Source organism: Misgurnus anguillicaudatus, chromosome 7 (assembly GCF_027580225.2).
Source record: "Misgurnus anguillicaudatus chromosome 7, ASM2758022v2, whole genome shotgun sequence".
In the NCBI taxonomy this organism is placed as follows: Eukaryota; Metazoa; Chordata; class Actinopteri; order Cypriniformes; family Cobitidae; genus Misgurnus; species Misgurnus anguillicaudatus.
The window spans coordinates 40121796-40142126 of record NC_073343.2 but is presented as its reverse complement, the minus strand read 5'-3'; the positions used below and the strand labels follow the sequence as shown (position 1 = coordinate 40142126).

At 35.9% G+C, this 20331-nt stretch overlaps 3 protein-coding genes across 4 annotated transcripts; all 3 read left to right on the top strand.

The window, feature by feature from the left end:
- The first annotated feature begins 102 nt into the window (after positions 1 to 102).
- Positions 103 to 5125, top strand: eapp (e2f-associated phosphoprotein). The gene is made up of 7 exons (XM_055172238.2): positions 103 to 259; positions 925 to 1109; positions 1204 to 1311; positions 1401 to 1515; positions 1728 to 1847; positions 1931 to 2937; positions 4123 to 5125. Exons 1-6 carry the CDS (start codon positions 189 to 191, stop codon positions 2241 to 2243), a joined length of 912 nt encoding a protein of 303 aa, XP_055028213.2. The 5' UTR covers positions 103 to 188; the 3' UTR covers positions 2244 to 2937; positions 4123 to 5125.
- Positions 2835 to 5125, top strand: sptssa (serine palmitoyltransferase, small subunit A). Its single transcript, XM_055172239.2, has 2 exons — positions 2835 to 2937; positions 4123 to 5125. The coding sequence occupies exons 1-2, from the start codon at positions 2835 to 2837 to the stop codon at positions 4230 to 4232; spliced, it is 213 nt and encodes a 70-aa protein (XP_055028214.1). The 3' UTR covers positions 4233 to 5125.
- A 2539-nt stretch (positions 5126 to 7664) lies between these two features.
- Positions 7665 to 15958, top strand: egln3 (egl-9 family hypoxia-inducible factor 3). Of its 2 annotated transcripts, none has more exons than XM_055172773.2 (5): positions 7665 to 8241; positions 14418 to 14537; positions 14628 to 14764; positions 14851 to 14924; positions 15009 to 15958. In XM_055172773.2, the coding sequence occupies exons 1-5, from the start codon at positions 7738 to 7740 to the stop codon at positions 15035 to 15037; spliced, it is 864 nt and encodes a 287-aa protein (XP_055028748.1). In that variant the 5' UTR covers positions 7665 to 7737; the 3' UTR covers positions 15038 to 15958. The 2 variants fall into 2 exon arrangements, with proteins under 2 accessions (XP_055028748.1, XP_055028749.1); XM_055172774.2 differs by lacking the exon at positions 7665 to 8241 and adding an exon at positions 9987 to 10560.
- The last annotated feature ends 4373 nt before the right edge of the window (positions 15959 to 20331 follow it).

Sequence of the window (20331 nt, the reverse complement as noted above, 5' to 3'; positions counted from 1 at the left end):
CATGATAGCACTCCAGCATGATAAAACAAAAAAGCGAAGTCTTTCGCTTCTTATTTGACTTTTATTTTGAAAGCGTCTTCTTGACGTTAAAGCGTGACCCGGAAATATTCTGCAATTCGGTTTCCGTTAATGTGTTTAGAAGCAAAAACACGTACAATTTTTATTGTGTTCCGCTCAAAAACAGAGAAATGAACCGAAAAGAGGATTATAATTTATATGAGATCGAGGAGCCAAGTGACGATGAAGACGCAGGAAGCAGGTAAACAAATGAATTATTTCTAAATAAACGAAGACCGTGGCCTCTCACGTGCACATGTAAACAAACTGATCACCAATAAAACATGCGTTTGGTTGTTCATTTATGTCAATGTTTATCTGTTGTATGAATTCTGTGATCCATTTTGATGTTATTTTTTCTTATATCAAGCTTTTGTGTGTAAGCTTCTTTTTCTGTAAAGTTTCTTTGCAACCTTGCACGCTGTGAAAAAAGTCCTACGGGTGATTAACGTTGTACAATTCTAGTTACATTTGCTGTCCAAATTCATTTTTCGGCTTTTTTATTATTATATTTTTAATTAATTAATTTGATAATATGGTACTTATTGTCATGGATCTCACAATGTTAAAGGCCATAACAACATAATATTTTCTGCTGAAATTACGACTTCCGGTTGTCCAGATACTTTAGTTCTGTTGCTGTCAAAGGTAGAGTTACCGTGCTGACACGCACGCATGACTGTCAACACTGTTACTCTACCTTGGTTTGACAGCAACATAATTCGTAATCATTTACTTTTTAATTATTCAAAAAAGTTAAAATGAGAAAAAAATGATTTTGGACACCAATTGTACCCGCAATTATATAATCACCCATATAGAAATAATAATTTCTATATGTCATTCCCATATGTTTTCTGTCTTCAGTTCTGAGGATGAACTTGACATTCTTCTCAACGGGACTCCTGATCAGAAGAAGAAGCTCATCAGAGAGTATCTCACCGGTGAGAGTGAATCCTCCAGCGGAGATGAGTTTGAGAAAGAGATGGAGGCGGAGCTGAGCAACACCATGAAGACCATGGAAAACAGCTGGACCACATCCTCAACTCAAGGTTGCCACAAATTAAATATCCGTGCTTGTTTATGTGACGTTAATAATCCTACATGTTTGATTCTGAATTAATACACATTTTTTATGCATTAAAGGTCAAACTTCTGGATCTGGTGATGGAACGTCCACAACAAACGTACGTCCACCTCAAGAATATGACAGCATTTACTTTGACTCGGATGAAGAGCAAGACGAGAAAGCTGGTGATTGTCAAACTGAATCTGTATTGTTTGTTAATTTATGATTGGTAGGAAGAGTTGTTAGTGCTGGTTTGTGTATTGGTGTCTGTCAGGCAGTTCTCAGGGTAACAGGAGAAAACAGCGCTCCGTACTTACCAATGATGAGCTTTTTTATGACCCGGATGAGGATGATCGCGATCAGGCTTGGGTTGACGCACGAAGAAGAGGGTGAGTTTGTCTGCAGATGTTTACTACCAAATATATGCTGTAATGTCTATTGTTATTGAATAAAAACAGTGCCATTTACTCAGAAGACTTCAACTTCCCTCATTCGTTCCACACTCTTGAACAGCGTCAGCAAGCTACGCCATTGTTGTTGTTTAGCAACCTTTAAATTTATATTATGCCTTTAAGTTGTTCACTTCTAATAATTGGTACAGATATCAAAGGAGGATGCCCCAGTCAATGAAGAGAAAAAACAAGAGCCAGGGCCTTCCAAGCAGTGATGCTGTTCTCAACTGTCCCGCCTGTATGACCACCTTATGCCTGGACTGTCAGAGGTACAGTCCCGTGGATATCTTACAATACAATCAAGCAATCATAGATAATAAGAACGTTAATATGTGATGTTTTCAACCTACAGACATGAGAAATATCGGACTCAGTACAGAGCGATGTTTGTGATGAACTGTTCTGTCAATAAAGAGGAAGTATTGAGATACAAAACGGCTAATAAAAGAAAGCAGAATCGACGCAGGAACAAAGCTCACCAGGACCCGGCGGCCGCAGGAGCAGAAATGGAGACGGATGCCGGCCTGACTGATGTACGCTTAGCAGGAATGGATGAAGAAGAGATGTATCACCCCGTCAAGTGTACCGAATGCTCCACCGAAGTAGCTGTGTATGATAAAGATGAGGTGTACCATTTCTTCAACATCTTGGCAAGCTACAGCTAAGGACATTTACTGGACTATTGGAAACCCATACCATGTTTTTTGCTCGCTCTGATGTGGTACACACTACCATGAAATTAGCAACTTTACTGTAAAAAGCATATAATGCGTTTTGGTAGAAAAAGGTGGCTATTTAAATTTAGATTTATATTCTGCTGTTGTATCTTTTTAATTGCTAGATTTGATCTTGTAAATTCCACTCATTTTTTTCATGAACGGTGTTGTTTAGCCTCATTTGAGTTTTTTTTTTTTTTTGCTTTTATTAAATTATATTTTCATACCAGGTGAGGGCACATACGTAAATAACATATGACATATTAAGTGATGTATAAAGCTTAAGTCATAAATTGACCCTAAAATTACATTGTGTCATTTAAATAAATGTAATTTTGTACTAATTTTACATGGATTTGTTTTTAAATCCTCTCAAACTGTGTGCAGATATTAAAATCGTAACCTGTTGAGATTCCCTGGCAACGTTTTCTTGTTTTATGGGCGGGACTTTTATTTTGTTTCTTAACGCACCAATCAGCGCTCTCAGGTGTTCGACCGGAAGGGAGCGCCCGTCGAGATTAACACGAGCACAGTGAAAATATGGCGTTTGGTGATGCCTGGAAACAACTATCTTGGTTTTATTACCAATATCTACTCGTAACAGCGCTGTATATGTTGGAGCCGTGGGAGAGGACCATCTTCAGTATCCTTTATCGATAAAAACAAACTGTTAAATGTGATCGACTCGATATATGTGAAGGTCTGACGCTTCAGGCTAAGGTATAACGTTACGCTTCATTCCTTAAATACTTTCTTTGCATTCATTTGTTTTATTTATTGGTTTACGAACGTAACGTTAACTTTGTTTTTTATTTATGTATAACATAACGTTAGTTTGTCAACTTTGGTTTCGTTACCGGCGAATGTTCACCCGAACTGGTCGTAAATTAACTAGTATTTTACAACATGTACACATTTTCTGTAAAACCTTTTTAGTACAATTTTATTAAATGTATAGATGCAAGTTCAAATCTCTGTCATTGAACGTGTCCGTTTTGAACTGAACGAGTCATGTTACGCGCTTCTTGCGGGTGTAACGTTTAGCATTTAAATATGACATAACATGACTTGATTTTCAGGTCGGTTCTCGGAAGGTGTTAACCATGAGGATTTAAATTCAACCAGTTTTACCTGCGCCGCGCATACGTTTCAAATACACTAGGGTTGTTCTACTTGATGCAGCGCTGCGGGAACCGACAGTCGGGTGACGTCAACATTCCGCGAGAGCGATTTGAAATCAGAAGAGTCCGTATGATTTCGCGAATCGCTCTCGCGGTACTTTGACGTCATCCGGCTGTCGATTCTTGCGGCGCCGCATGAAGTTGAACAAGCCTACTGTTTATGATTCACAGCGGTCACGTGAGCTACATATGTCACTTGATACACAGTGACGTTTTATCGTGCTATGTTTGCACATCAATAATGTGATGATTAACTGTTTGTGTTAAAAGAATATTTAACAAGTAGCAAACAAGCGACTAAGGGTGTAAATAGTTTGTGTGTCCAAACATCTGACTGGTTATTTTTTAACTAGTCATATATTTATTGTATAGACTTCTTATCTTATTTAAAGGCAAAAAGACCTGTGAGGTAACGTAGTGTTTTATATTAAATATACAAACTATGAAGCAATCATTTATAATCACAAATAATTCTTATATAAATGCTTTACTATATATATTCAATATTTTTATATTTTACACACTTATTTTTATATTTTATTTACTTTCTATAGAATATCAAGTCTAAAAAAAGTGTTTTAAAAACTAGTATACATCTGCAAATATTATTTATCAAGTTTACATAGTTTCCTTAATAGGAATGTCAGATTCTCTTCTCATCACAGTGGCAGCAATGGCAGTGTACACTGGTTATGTGTTCATGCCCCAGCACATAATGGCTATATTACACTATTTTGAAGTAGTCCAGTCACAGTGACGTCATATCCAGTAGTCATCAGAAAGCTCGCGAGCTCCCCCTGGTGGCCCTAATCAAACGAACTGTTTTGGAACTATTTACCAGCTGACCTGTGATCAGTGTGAGCAAGGACGGATTGATGATGAGTGAGAAGGCCTGTCTCATACAGTCTTATCATTTGTGTGGCTATGTAGTCCCACATAGCAAAATCCTGTAATTGCAGTAGCACACACTGCCCTGTCTTTTTATATGTACTACAACTTTTTGTTTTTAATGATCCTTTTCCTTCGTGGCAGCGGTATATTCAGATGATAAAATATTTTTTGATATAAATGTGTATATTTAATTGTATACATATTTGTAAAGTTTGTATAGAGATTTATTTTGGCTGACCTAAATGATTTGGTTCGCTATAGTGGAATGATATATTGTTGATATTGTTTTTGTCATGACCAGCACAATATTTATTATCTCACCTTTGTGAGTCACGCAGTACATAATAATCTGAACTGATGTGTGATGTCCATGAGTGCTCATAAGAAAATGGTCGCTCGGGTCATACATCAGAATCAGCCTTAGTGACGGTAAATCAGAAGACTGTTTGATTAACTTTTGTATTAAGTCATTGTTTGTTTCTCCCCAAGTAGGCACAGTGTTTCATGCATAGCAATTATCATCAGATGAGTAATTTGATGATAATGTAGTGATGCTTATTCAATGCTCAGACTTTTTTATCTGTCCGTTTTGGTGCCTATGGCAAAAGTATAATGCCTTTGAGTGTAAACTTCTGTTTTAAATCTACTTTAAGTTGTTAAAGTTAACATACTGTAAATAACAGACGCTAAGACTGCTACTGGCAAGACTTTATCATTAGTTATGAAATAAAAATTGTATGATGTGTTGAATCTTTAAAATATGTCATGAGCTTTATTTCGTTATTGTAAATAGTTAGACACATAATTTCAGGGTTCCCATGGGTCCTTGAAATCCTTGAAAGTTTGTAAATCTGGGGAGAAAAAAAATCAAGGCCCTTGGAAGTTTTTGGAAACATACATGCATAGATACAGGTCATTGAAAGTGCTAAAAGTTTTCTGATAAATATCTTCTGTATGCAGAGGTTGATTCATACCAAAATGCTTTTTTGCATAGTTGTGTTTGACAAATGAAAATGTCTCGGGTTACCTATGTAACATTTGTTCCCTGAGAAGGGAACGAGACGCTGCGTCTCCCTTGCCATACTTCCTGCGTCTTTTGCAATATTTCAGATAGCGATATACTTCCTGGCTCCCACGTCACCCTGAATTTGTCGTTAAGCCTCACCATTGGTTGAATTTAATATACACATTTGGACTCACTTAACCCTGGAGGCGTCCCCAAAGGGCACCGCCGTGACGCAGCGCGAGTTCCTTTAAAAGGGAACTGTAACAATGTATCTTGAAATGCGTCCCCACATTTAGTCTTTGAATTTGAGGGTATTGTACCTGGAAAGTCCTTGAAAGGTCCTTGAATTTGAAGTTAACTAATGTGTGGGAACCTTGTAAATTCCACAATATGATCTAATCATTTACAATATAAATATTGTAATAGTTTTATTATTGCCGCATAGGATTGGCTCAAAAGATGGCAGTTCAATATTAAGGAAGCTATCAAAATACAATTGCTTATAACGTGTCTTGAGCTATAGATCAACATGGTGGTTCGGGTGTGATTACAGACCCCAGATAAGTTCATGCAAAGCTCTGCGTGTATACAAACTACATATCTATATCAGTCACGTATTTAGTAGGCGTACAGAGGATGGTGGTTCTTCATACCAAGGTGTAGAGGAAGTTTTGCTATAGCTGCTATACATGTTCAAAACATTACAGTCAGCCTACACACATCAATCAAGAATCTTACCCAGCTCTCACATTCATATCACTGACCTCAGCTCAAAATGAAAATAGCAGCTGGTTACACTTTAAACTTTAGGATGAGTACATTCACATTTCACACGTACACCCTCACGGGTTGCCTGGAGTTTGCACTTGAAATGTAAAGCAAATAAAATGTCCAGCCAAAGTTGCAATTGCAGATCTGTTGGGCAAGACAACGGTTCATCTTTCTAGGAAACTGTTGGTTGCGTACACACCCAGGGTTATCTTTCATGGCACTCCGACCTCTTGTAGACGAACACAAATGGAGATAAACATTATGCAAATCAGAAGAGTTATATTTCTTGCAATGTGTACATATCTTTTGTATCCATGAAATCATGGAAACCCAGAGAGGGGAGGTAAATGATTATGTTTACAACCCATATCACATTGCGGCATGTATCACAGTGCATTGTGCAATAAGTGGACTCCTTGTAATCCCTGAAACCAAAGCCAACAAACAGATGTCTTGGGACAGCACAAGCGTCACGTCTGTGATATCGCCTTAATTATTTCCGTGCTATTTTTAGCAAATCAACGTGCATTTTCTTTTTCAAGCCACTTCAGACAGCCAGAGCAGAACGGATTTAGCCCGTCTGCATTATCCTGTAACAAAAAAAGATTTGAGATTACCCAACATTAACCACATAAAAAAATAAAACTTTAACAAGCCATACTATTGTGATTACACACAGCTGACATCTGATAAAAAAGTGCAAGGAATTACAAATGTAGTGACTGTTGTTCGTGCATGTAATATAAAGGAGATACTGGCTTTTTCATTGTGGTTCATGAAATGGATATGTATACATGAATATACATGCGATATTTTAATGTTATTGTAAAAATGCTCAAATAGATTTTTGCATTGAAAAATAACTTGAAAATACTGAATGCATGGCACTCTAAAAAATGCTGGGTTATTTTTAGCCCAGCGTTGGGTCAAAAAGGGAAAAGGCCAGCAGCTGGGTTGAAATTAACCCAGAAGATGTTTATATTTTACCCAACAATGGACAGCATGTTGGGTTGAAACAACTCAGCATGGGTTAAATTACAACCCAGCGGGCTGGGCTAGTCCCTTTTTTATCCAACTCTGAGTTGAAAATAACCCAGCATTTTTTTAGAATGTATATTTATGTATAGATGCATATGTCTCTAATAAAATAAAAGCTAATTTATAAGAGACAACTTTGGACCAAAAACTTATTTAATGTCAGAATATGCTTCTTTTCAGATCAGGTAGTTATTTTTTCTTTTTTATATAATTGTTTTCATAACCTACTTTTAAGACTGGATTAGCATATACAGCATCCACCTATTTACAGTATAAATTTAAAAAACATCCTGATCTGACACTTGGCATGTGTGAATAAATAAATAATAATCCTAACTCCACATTTATACCTTTTCATCCTAAACTTGTACCTTCCTTTAAAAGTAGCCATTGTGTCAGTATGTAAGCATCTTTTCTTGTATAAGCTTGTGTATATGTGTGTGCGTGCGTGCGTGCTCTATATTAGGGTTTGACACATGTGTGGCTGTTCACGTAGCTCAGATACACTCTCATCTTTCATTAAGTGTGCGCACTTGCTCTTGCTATACCGGTTTAAATGGCAGAATATCAAGAAAATCCCACTGCAGAACATCAAACAACTTTAACCAGACACGATCGGGATCAGAGCAGGCAGGACAGGTGTCCAGATCAAACCAACGCGAACATGGAAGTGCCCAAAGAGCTCAGGAAACCTCGCATGAACCGGGCAAAATATAAAGAACAAAAACGACTCAACACACACAAACTAGTCTTACAATACATAGTCCCATGCATGAACTCGTACGGTCTGTGTATCGTGGATAATTTTCTGGGAGACAGAATTGGAGAGCGCGTGCTTCAGGAGGTGAGACGAATCCATCAAAGTGGCAATATGCAAGACGGACAGTTAGTGAGCCAGAAATTGGGAAAAAGCACAACTATTCGAGGGGATAAGATTGCATGGGTCGATGGATCTGAAAGTTGGTGTCTAAACGTTGGCTATTTGTTAACCAGAATGGACAAACTCATCACGTGCGCGGACGGCAAACTGGACAAATACAAAATCAGAGGACGACACAAGGTACGAGTTATTTGTGTGTTTTAAGAAACAACAGGTGTTTGTGCTCCTTTCAACAATTAATGACTAAGGTTAGTTTATTACACTTACTTTGTACCTCACTTGCGTGCGTAAAAATTTATGAAATGACTATTTACTTCTTGCATAATTCATATACCTGTATTGAATTATATGTGTTTATTTGGCAGATGCTTTTACGCAAAAGGCAAATAACGAAAATACTACAAGCTGTGCATTAGATACATTCCATGTAAATGTTCTGCGAAGTTTTAAAGTTGATCAGAAGGGTAAAATCAAGTGGAATGTGCATTTTCTTTTCATTTTGGGGAAAAATATTATTTAGTTCAGTTAGGATATGTTTTAACTTAAAGTGCTTGCGGAAGAGCTTTGTTTTTATGCCACTTGTTAATGCCAGCGGGGGATTTGTGCGCGTGAACGTGTACATGCGACTGCTCGTCTCTTCAATGGCGGTGTTTGGTCATGGCCATTAACCAAACCCATTTTAATCTGTTACGCTGTATGATGTTGCGCGCTCTGATGGAAATAAATTCAATATCAAAGATACAACATTACACGCATCGTTTTATCTTCCACTTTAGTCATACTATATTTAAATTGTAAAATGTAAACCAACTGCTTTAGTGTCTGTTGCCGGAAAATCCAGGGTTTTACTGTAAATCAGACAGTTTGGCTGAACTCGTAGAATAAGATCAAGCGGGTAGAATGGCACGTAGCACTGGAGAGGTGTCTAAATTGGGCGTGTCTGAATGCCTAGATTGGTCACGTACGATACATGATGTCCTAAAAACTTTGTTTTTTTCCTCATTTATTTTTAGTTTAGTTTTATCTCTTAGTCGAGTATAATTAGGCTATTTATAAGACGGGTCTGTTTTAACTGTTCTTCGTGTATTTTTATGTGTTTATATGCCAAAGTATCATTAAAATTGCATTATTTATGATCATTCATCATAAATAATGTCAATTATTTATTTATTATATATTTTATTTATTGAAAAACTAAAAAATAAATACAAATATGAACAGGGAAACATTCATAACTCGAGTATTACGCAGTGTGATTTTGCATTTATGCATGTGACAGATGTTTTTATGCAAAGCATTGGGGCATTCATTTAAGGTATTTTTCTACAGTTTGTTCCCTCTGGGTTTGGACCAAGACCAAGAAATCCAACTATTTCCAAGAATTGATATCTGTTTTATATTTATCGTCTTTAAATGATACAATAACAATGAGAAGCAAGTAAACAGGTTTACGTGAAGCAGAAAACCCAGTGTTAAATCCTTAAATAAACTTTATTCAGATGCAAATGATCATACTGACTGCTGCTGAAGTCGCACGTAGACAGCTCTGTCACGTGATATTTGTTATTTTCCTCAGCGCCTGTCAGAATGGCCAATCACAGCTGTTTGTGGTTACGAGCATTTTCTTTAAACGTAATTTGAATGTTATGCAATGTAAATGCAGAATTGCGGAGGCTTTTCGACAGTCAGATATAAATTCTTAGAAGTTATAGAGTTTTACTTCTTAGTAAACACGTATTTGTTAACACAAGCACGCATCCAGAGATTTGAATGCCTCTATTCATGAGGAATGTTTTTGAGCCGCAAAGCGCCCCCTGGTGAAAACAATGCGTATTTTCAGGAAACGTGTATTGTCTAATCTCATTTGCCGTCCAATGGTTGAAGAGCGAACTGAATGGGGGTTTTCACATAAAAATCCGCCCACTAAAGCGCGACAAGCATCCTGCACGTTCCACATGCGCTTCAGGTGCGCGGACATGGATCTCCGCGCACAGCTCCGATAAAACCCACCCGACTCAGCTGTTGTCCAGTGAATGTGGCAGTCTTTATCTGGATCTCAACAATCGAGCTCGTGACATTAGAGATCACTTTGAAAAACTTCTTTCATTGATTTGAATGCACCGAGCTCAGGATACAATCATGCCGTTTCTTCAGGACACTTTGGACAGTCAGTTGGAAAAGCTGGCTTTGGAGCAGGTGGTGCCTGCTTTATTGGACACGGGCTTCTTTTACGTGGACCATTTTTTGGGGGACATAGCGGGACACATGGTGTTGGGTCAAGTCAAGCGCATGCATTGTTGTGGACTCCTCGTTGACGGGCAACTGGCCGGACGAAGCGATGGAGGAGTTTGCAGGAGGAACATCAGAGGAGATAAAATAACCTGGGTGAATGGGAACGAGAGGGGCACAGAGGCTGTCAATTTCTTATTGACACTCATAGATAAATTGATATCTTTATGCGTCGGTCGATTGGGCAAAAGTATTCGTGCGAGATCAAAGGTGAGCATTCGTATATTGGATACTTCAAAATTTGGTATTTGTTTTACATGAATCATATGCGAAATAATTTGTAATGGTTTAATGGTTTACATGACAAAGTAAGTATGGCAGTAAACGTTGATTCATTTACAGGGGAGTCTATATAAAATTGATTCATATACACTTATTCACATACGCGGAATCCATGTACAGTTGATTCACATACAGTTGATACACAGGATCTGTGGTCTTATCTAAAAAAAACTACAGGGTTTAAGTCAGAAGTCTAGATAGGCAACTAAAATACAAAACATGTCTACTTTAAATGTGTTTAAATTTAGCTGTAAAACTTGCTGTTTAATGGCACGCGCCATACATTGTTTGGCTACTGGGGCATGTTGTCACAAAACGTCAACCTTCATAATTGATTCTTCTGTCTAGTAGTAGTTAACACTTAAAAAGTTCACATTCACAGTCACATGAATTCACATAATTTTATCTAGATTCATATTTTAATGTAAATTAAATACCAATCTGTTAAATATTCACTCTAAAAAATTTGATGTAATTTTGCAGCTGGTTGCCAGTAACATACTGTAGAAGATAAAGTCAAAAAATGTTTCATGTTCATTTAACTTTGAACAAAATGTTTCCAGTAAATAACATAAATGTAAAATCTACAGTAAGTTACTGGCAGCTAGTTGCCAGTAATACCCATTAATACTGTAATTTCTACAGACATTTTTTACACTGTTATTTAACGTTTTAACAACTTTAGTTTGTAAAATGTGGTAACAATTTACAATAAGGCTTTATTAGTACTAAACATTTGTAAATGCATTTACTAACATAAACAAACAATGAACAATATAGTTTTTCAACATTTATTAATTGTTAACATTAATGTTAGTTAATGTCAATACAGTTAATCATGATAGTTTATGGTGCATTAATTAATGTTAACAGTTACAACTCTTGATTTTATATGTATTAGTTAATGCCAAAATAAACGTGGACTAAGAAAAATAAATGCTGTAGAAGTATTGTTTATTGTTAGTTTATGTTAGCTAATGCATTAAATAATTAACAAATACAACCTTATTATGAGAAGCAGGCTTTTTATTCCTTTTATTTCATCATTATATTATTGAAAAACATTACAATGTGTTTGTTTTTATATCAACAAAAGTTCTGTTTACGTGTTTAATCCGAGTAAGCACGGGTTGTCACATTCGTTTTTGTCTGTGTTCAGGCCTTTGTTTAGAAAAGTTACAGTACAGTGGTTTTTGGCACACACTGGTTTTACTGTTACTGGTGATGAATGGACCAGATAATCTGTACGTGACTCCTCACCACACGGGTGTACACTGGGTTAACAAGAATACAATGAAGGAACAGGATGTTAGAGAGGAGAACATTTTTACTCTGGTCAGCTGCTGACATGAACTTTAGTTGGTGAAGAGCGGTTTTTAGTTTTTGTCAGTTTTGTTGTTGCATTGCACATTTGTAAGCATTTGACAAAAGTGTTATAATGTAAATGCATTAAGAAATTAATTTCCTTAAAACTTCCAGAAAAGACCCTAAACAAAATTTTTATAGATAAAATAAACCTATAAATTATAGCATAATAATAATCCTGAGCACACTGTAAAAAATGCAGCCTTTGTGTTAAATCAACATATATTTTATGTTACTTAAAAAAATTAAGTTAAACTATTTCAACTTGTTTTTGTAAGTCAACATATCGCAGGTCAAAACTTAGTTGTTTTAACTTCGTGCTGCCTTTTTAATACAGTGACAATTGGTTTATCATAACCTTTATCAAATAAGATTAAGCACAGAAGTATAAACTATTTACGTCTATTGCAAAATATTCTCCTTTATTACATATGAAGAAAGTATTCCTCATCTTATTGTTTTGGTTTCATATTGACTCGTGTGTGGGCGTTATAGGTTTTAGTGTTGAGTCATAGCTTCATACTGTGTGTGAGTTGGTTTAGGGCTGCGTTTGGCCATCGCAGCTGAACTCTGTGTGGTACAGTAGACAACACGCTCAACACGTAGCACTGTCATTAAACCCTTACAGCGCTGGCTGCTGGCCAGATGCGCTCTCTTCATCCACGCATGCACGCACACACTTCCTCCTCTCTGTGCAGCTACATGTTTACTCTGCGCTGTGACGACAAACTTGCGTGTACGCCGTTATTGTGGGAACGTGATTATGATAAAGACAAGTCTGCAGAAATGTCAACACGGGCACAGGGGACTGTTGCCCCCATTGTGTGCGTTGTATATGTTTGGTTGAGGGGTTTAAAGAGATTAAGCTTACAGGATATGTAGGATGAAGTGCTTGGTTTTGATTTCAAGAAAACAGTATAATATTATGGCAGTATCTGGAAATGCTATTTCAAAATATTGCACACTTGTTAACGTTTTAAGTGAATCAAAAGTTTGAAGTTCAAAGGAAAACTTTGAACTTTTTGGATCCACTTCAAATGTTGACTAGTGTATATTGGATGCATAGTGTGTTTAAATGCCTTTGAATAATTTGAAGCATACCAAAACCCAAAACTTTAAGAGAGTAAAAATATAAATGATATGCAACGATCTGGGTCTGCATAGCTTACAAGATAAGTTGTATGAAGTGCTTTGTTTTGAAATCGATTATATTATAATAGTAAATGATGGAGCCTATACTAAATAACATTATAATGTGTGCATTTTCTTTTTCATATATTTTATTACAATTTTAAACATCCTGAAACCCAAAATGTTTAATTTTAGGGACATAAGAAATATAGTTTTATACAATGATCTGTTACCAGTTCAGCTCAAATGTTTATAGTTTAAACAGTTTAGTTGAACTTTTTTTCAAGGATCATCCTACATACTTCTAAATGAAAAGTGTATTTTTTAAAATCAACATGATATTTTGTTATATTTTTATAGTTTGTGTTGATTTTTTGGCACTTATATTGGAAACCCCTCTTTGCCAACCCTGCAGGATGTTGAAAAGATTAAAGGTGCAGTGTGTACTTTTAAGAAGGATCTCTTGAAAGAAATGCAAAATAATATACAATATTATCAGATGTGTATGAAGACCTTTTTATAATGAACTGTTGTTTTTATTACCTTCAAATGAGACGTTTTTATCTACATACGCTGAGGGTCCTCTTACATGGAAGTCGCCATTTTGTGCCACCATGTTTCTACAGAAGCCCTTAATGGACAAACTTTTTTACTAAGTTGTGTCTGACGATGACATGCTTTTCTGGTGGAGGCTACCGTAGCTTCTCTATGCGTTTCAAAACAAGGGGTGAGCGGTGGACTGAGCCGTTGGTTGCAATTAGCAACCTCACCACTAGATGCCGCTAAAATTTACACACTGCACCTTTAAAAGGTTAAATTTCGATTTTAGTAGTAAAGCAGACAAAGATTCAATTTTGAGTCAACTACACTAGTCAACATTTGAAGTGGATCAAAAAGTTAATAAAAGTTGTCCTAAGACAAGAACGGGTATTGTTCAAAATCTTTATCCATTTCAAATGTTGACTAGTATAGTTTAAGTACCTTTTATATACCCAAAGTTGTTTGTAGTTAAACAGAACTTCTTTTAAAGTTTTGGGTTCTCTTTGTAACTTTAGTCACAAATAGTTTACAGTCTCTTTTCTGGTTATTTTAGAGGAATGCCTTAAGAAATCACATATGACTTTAACATTACTCTCAATGATTTGTAGCATGGCTGTTAAACTCATTTGATATGAACACGTTCAAAAGATCATTAATCACTCGCCTGTTGACCTGGATAAATGAGTGTTTTATAAAGTTAGTTGCAATAAATCTCTGAAGCTAACGTTTTGTCTTCATCTATTTTTCAGGCGATGGTGGCTTGTTATCCAGGAAATGGAGCGGGATATGTAAAACATGTAGACAATCCTAATGCAGACGGACGCTGTGTTACCTGTATTTACTATCTTAACAAAAACTGGAACGCTAAGGTATACTTTTAACTTCATGGTTTGAATTATAATGTAATTTACATCATATTCATTGTATGACATCAACCAAATGTTATTGTGTTTTTGTAGGAGCACGGTGGAATACTACGAATATTTCCCGAAGGGAAACCTTACGTGGCTGACGTCGAACCCTTGTTTGATCGACTTTTGCTTTTTTGGTCAGATCGAAGGAATCCTCACGAGGTGCAGCCATCATATGCTACGAGGTGAGTTGCATGTATTAGCTTTCATGTTCAGGATTAACGTTTCGAGGTGATTTCGACATCAAACTAAAGTATGTTTTGCGTTACAGGTATGCGATCACAGTATGGTACTTTGATTCAGAAGAAAGAGCTGAAGCTAAAAGAAAATTTAGAGACCTGACAGGTTGGTTGAGTTAAACTGCAAAGTCAGTATAAGCGAAGATTTTAGTCTGAATCATTGATCTAATTGTTTCCCTTTACATTTCAGCGTCTTCACAGGAACGATCATCATCTTAATGTAGAAACACACTAGACTGTTTCCTCCAAGAGGATTTGTTTGTTTTTCTCTTATGTTTTTTTGCTTCTTTTAGCAATGCTTTTTGCACTGAAGGTACCCAGTCTACCCACCACCCACTGTATGATTTATGTGCTTTGAATCCAGTCCCTAATATCAGAGAAGAGTCCTTTTAGCTGCTAATGACAATTTTGTGAACAATGTAAAATTTTTATACTTGTATATGAACTATTAGATGTATATTATAATTATCTGTTCTTTAAAAAAACAGTGATGATGTACGGCAAAAAATGTTTTTATGAAATTAAAGTGAATATTTGACTTTTATAAAAACGTGCTAGGCATTGTTTGTTAGAAATATGCATCAGGCATTATAATTATTTTCATTTCTTTGCTTGTCCATTTTTGTTTGCTGTTTTTGTATTTTTGTGTTTGTGTGGTTTTGGTCATTGGCACATAAATGTTTTTACTCTTTACACAGTGAATGAAAGGGTTAACTGCTCTAGAAAGAGTTTATGTATGCATTATTGTTTTTGATTGACAGTTTGATATGGAATAAGTCTTTTTTGTAACGCATTACATTTAAGAAAACCTTTACTTTTGGAAGCACTTGAAATGAAATTGCTTTAGTCCTTCTTGTTCAGTCCTCGTGTGGCTTAGAGAATTTGATCAGCTTGCATGCGGGTCAGCAATGCTGAGCAACCACACGCTTGAATGAATGTTAGTGAGAAATCTTATTTGTTTCATATGATTTACATTGGTATTAAATGTAACAAAAGTCATTTTGGAAATCTTTAAATGTGTTGTACTTTCAACAATTTGAAAAGGCCAAATTAAACACTGAAAGTGTTGAAATGTCAATATTTGTCTGGTTTATACTTTGTTGTTTCAGTTTAGTAATAAAGTATTTCCTTTGGCCATAATGTAACGCTGTCTCCTTGTTTAGCACATTCAAAGATATTAAACTTTTATATCGTTATATATTGGGATGGAAATGAGGGAAACGCGGGGGACAGTCAGAGTTTGGGGAGTGAAACTGGTTAAAATTGTTGTAATGGTGGAATAAAAAAGGAATTACACTACTCAACATTTAAAGTGGATCTAAACCTTGAAAGTTGTTTTAAAACCAATACCCAATACCCGTTCTTGTCTTAGGACAACTTTGGTGAACTTTTTGATCTACTTCAAATGTTGACTATTTAAACAATTTATAGTATTTAAAATTGCCTCCCATTAATTGTTTATTTTTATTGCAAGTATTATTTTATGATGCATCATTAAGCTTGTCACACATCACAGTGGCTCTGTAAGACTGATGTATTGGTTTCATTACAGATTTTTCCTCTTATGTAAAATATCCATTAACTTATTTTCACACTAGCAAATTTTTCTTTAACCTGAGGACAAATTTGATAAACGTTTGTGATTTAAATACTCAAGAAACATAAAAATATGTAATGTTCTAATTAGATATTTAAAACCCATCTAAGTCATTTAAAATGACCCAAACTAGAGTCCCCCCAGTAAATTTCTGCCATTTCCAGGCCTGGTTATATCTGCCGGTATCCAGTTAATTTAAAGTTTATACACCAAATACATTTCCTCATGGAATCAAAACAATTCTTATTTTTAATGGAATACTCCAGTGTTCATTATAAACAATGTATCCGTCTGGGTCATTGTTTTCACTCGGAATTATTTTTATGTTATGTTTTTTTGGGCTTTATTTAGACAGTATAGTGTAGTGTAGACAGGAAAGTGTTGGGTGGAGATAGGGTAACTTAGCGGAATCGGTAAAAGATCTCAGAGACGGGAATTTTCACTTGGAAATAACATTACGTTTCACTCGAAAATACGTCACAATGCGGAAGTAAAGTCTATCGTGACTATGACCCCGCCCCTTTCATAACTGGCGCCAACTGAACGTTAATTCGCCTCATTAAAGGACGCACAGAGACTAAAGTAAAACTGTCCTCCGTTACTTCCACTTCAGGTGAACTTTGTACAAATCTGAACTTTGAAACATCTCACTAAAGAGAAGGTAAGATCAAATAATTGGTCGTTTAGTAAATATTGTTGCACGGTATTATAACAAAACATTTAAAACGTTGGCTAGTTTTGATATCAGAAACCGAAGCTTCAAAAAATATATTCGAAGATTTTAGCTCCATGAAATCAAGAAACGTTTAATAATGCAGTGGGGGCATGTTGTCACAATATTAGATAAGTTGTCAGTCACATTTGTAATAGAGGGTATGCATTGACGTCACTTTCCACGTGACCACGCGGGAACTCGCCCTGTTGAGTGGCAAACTTTTGCTGGTTTACATAGGGGCTGCTGCGAAAATGCCAGTAAAACTGACTATTATCAACTTGTTGGCAGATGTGGACAATACTTAGTTACATTAGTTACATTTTCCAAGCATCTGTGCTTTTTTAGGATGTTTGTATTGGGAAAATTGTACTTTACTACATTCTAAAGCATAGAATCATACTGTGTATTCTTTAATATTGCATATTTAAATTTATTTAATACCTAATTACATTAAAATTGTGTACTTGAGTAAAAGTACAATAATGTACTTAAGTATTAAATGTAAAACAAAACGTATTATTTATGAAATGTAATAGAATAAAAATTATAATGATATGCTTTGGAATGTATGTTTTCCAAAGAAAAACACGGATAAAATACAAATACTTGAAAAAATACTTTTAAGTATAAAGTAAAACCTCTGCTTGATAGACCCTAGCAACTTATTAACCAACCTGTGGTCTGTGGACGTTCGCATGAACGATCAATTTACTTATCCTTTCTGTGTTTTTTGGCAGTCTGTAAAAGTTAGTACAGTCTATCGCACAACAGCTTTTTCCCATTTCGACGCGTTTTCAACGTGTTTTCGCCGATGTCACCCTGTACTCAAATGCTGCCGCTCTGTCTTTTGCCACTCAGTGGGCGTAACCACAGTCCCTCTTGCCGACGGTGACGTCATGTGCATACCCTCTATTAGCATGAACCTGATATTTACAATTTTCCTACTAACGCGTTAGCCCAAGGGATAGTTCACCCAAAAATGAAAATTCTGTCATCATTTACTCATCCTCATGTTCTTCTAAACCTGTATGAATTTTTTTTCTGATGAACACAAAAGAAGATATTTTGAGAAATGAGGGTAAACACACAGCATATATAATAAAAAAATGATGGAATTTAATGGGTACCTTCAACTGTATGCTTTTCATCATTTATCAAAATATTTTCTTTATCATTTATCAGAATACTTCCAAAATATTTTTTCCTACTATGGAAATCAATGGACAGTATAGGCTGTGTGTTAACCATCATTTATCAAAATATCTTATTTTGTGCTCATGAGAAAAAAGAAATGTATACAAGTTGAGTACAACACAAAGATGAGAAAATTATTACAGAATTTTTATTTTTGGGTGAACTATCCCTTTAACATAATTGCATATTGAAAGATGATTATACGAAAAATCTACAGTAAGTGTTATTCAAAGAGAAACTTACGAGAGATCCTGCTATTCAAGATAACTTAGGCAAGTTGACATAAGATCCCTGTCAAAAGAAAGCTGACAATAACAACACATGAAAAGCCACATAAACTGTGTACATTGCAAGATTTCATTGATTGTAGTTTCTAAGCTTAACACTAGATGTCACTATTGCCACACTGTATAGAACAGCAGAATAAATATAATATATATTATTTCACTCCAGTTTGCACAGGATTTTTAGGACTCTTTAAATTACGTTTATTACCTTGAAACCTTTTAATATTTATACTGCATGCCTTTTATTATACACTTTTTATTGTATTATTACTATTCAATCTGTCTGTCTAATATAAGGATTAAATATTTTTAGCTGCCATAAATCCACATATATTAATCACAATAGATGTAACCCAATGTTGCTCTGTGCTTATAAAAATGGTGACGTCTGTCTGTCTGTCTGTCTATTTAGTCATATGACTGTCTGCTTCTGATCAAACAGAAGTTAAATTTGTTACAACGGGCTTTAGCAGATGAGAGACAGTAGTTTCATTTTCCTGTAGGCAGTATGGCTTTATATAAGTATGGTTGCTCTAATGAGAGTCTCTTTGCTATATAAACACACTCTTGATTTCCAATAAGGACTGTATGGAGGAGATGGACAGCTCCTAATCATTAGGGAGGATTCAGGTTTGAGCTTTTTCAGCACCTCCTCCTCTCTTTCTCTCTCTCCTGTGATCTATCATTCATGGGCTTCATTTAAAATTGCGTGAAATATTTAAAGTTGGTTGGATTTCTTCAGTGGGCTTCAGTGATGACCTCCCCCTCAATGCCCGAAGTCAGAGAAGAAAGATGAACAAGAGAAAAACAGGGCAGAGAGAAACAGGTGAAAGGCGAAACGCGCGAGAAAAATCAAGAGCAAGTAGTGTAGCAATGCGCAGTAAAGAAATGCATGTGTGGAGCCGTATTAATGTTGCGTGTTGACATCTACCGTCTTCACCGGCATGTAGAAAGCTTTTATACCCAATGCATACACATACAATTTGTCCATCGAGATCTGATTGGATCATTTGAAGTTGGGTCGTGTTGCTAATTGCTAATCGCAGCAATGTTCTCCCGGACCCCACCCACCTGCCATAGCAGGAAATACAAGGGGATCGTTTTGAGGAAGGAAGGAGATTTGCGTTTTTGATTAAAGATGATGAGGGCATATGAAGTTTAAAAAAATAATAAAGCTCACAGATAAGTCATTTGTAAAAAATACAGTTTTTTTAATTTTATTTTTTTATGGTGATTTTAAAATTGCCACTTTGTAGGTGTGAGCAAGAATGTGCTGTTTTTGGGTGTGTCTTTTAAAATGCAAGTTAGCTGATCTCTGCACTAAATAGCAGTGCCGTGATTGGATAGTGCAGAATAGAGGGCGGTATTATCCTCTTCTGACATCACAAGGGGAGCCAAATTTCAATTACCTGTTTTTTTCACATGCTTGCAAAAAATGGTTGTTCTTTTTCTCATTTTTTTTAGGTTGATAGAAGCGCTGGGGACCCAATTATAGCACTTGGAAAAAGTCAAATTTTCATGATATGTCCAGTTTAAGTCCCTGTTAACTGCGTAAACTGAATCTGAGGCAGTGATTCTCATCCGGTGAGTCACAACCCCAAAATGGGTCACACATCTCTTCGAATAGGGTTGGTAGACAGCATGGATAAACCTATGCTTAATGCAGGTAATGAAGGTAAAGATAACCAGGTTATCGTCCATGGTTAGGATAGCAAAAAAG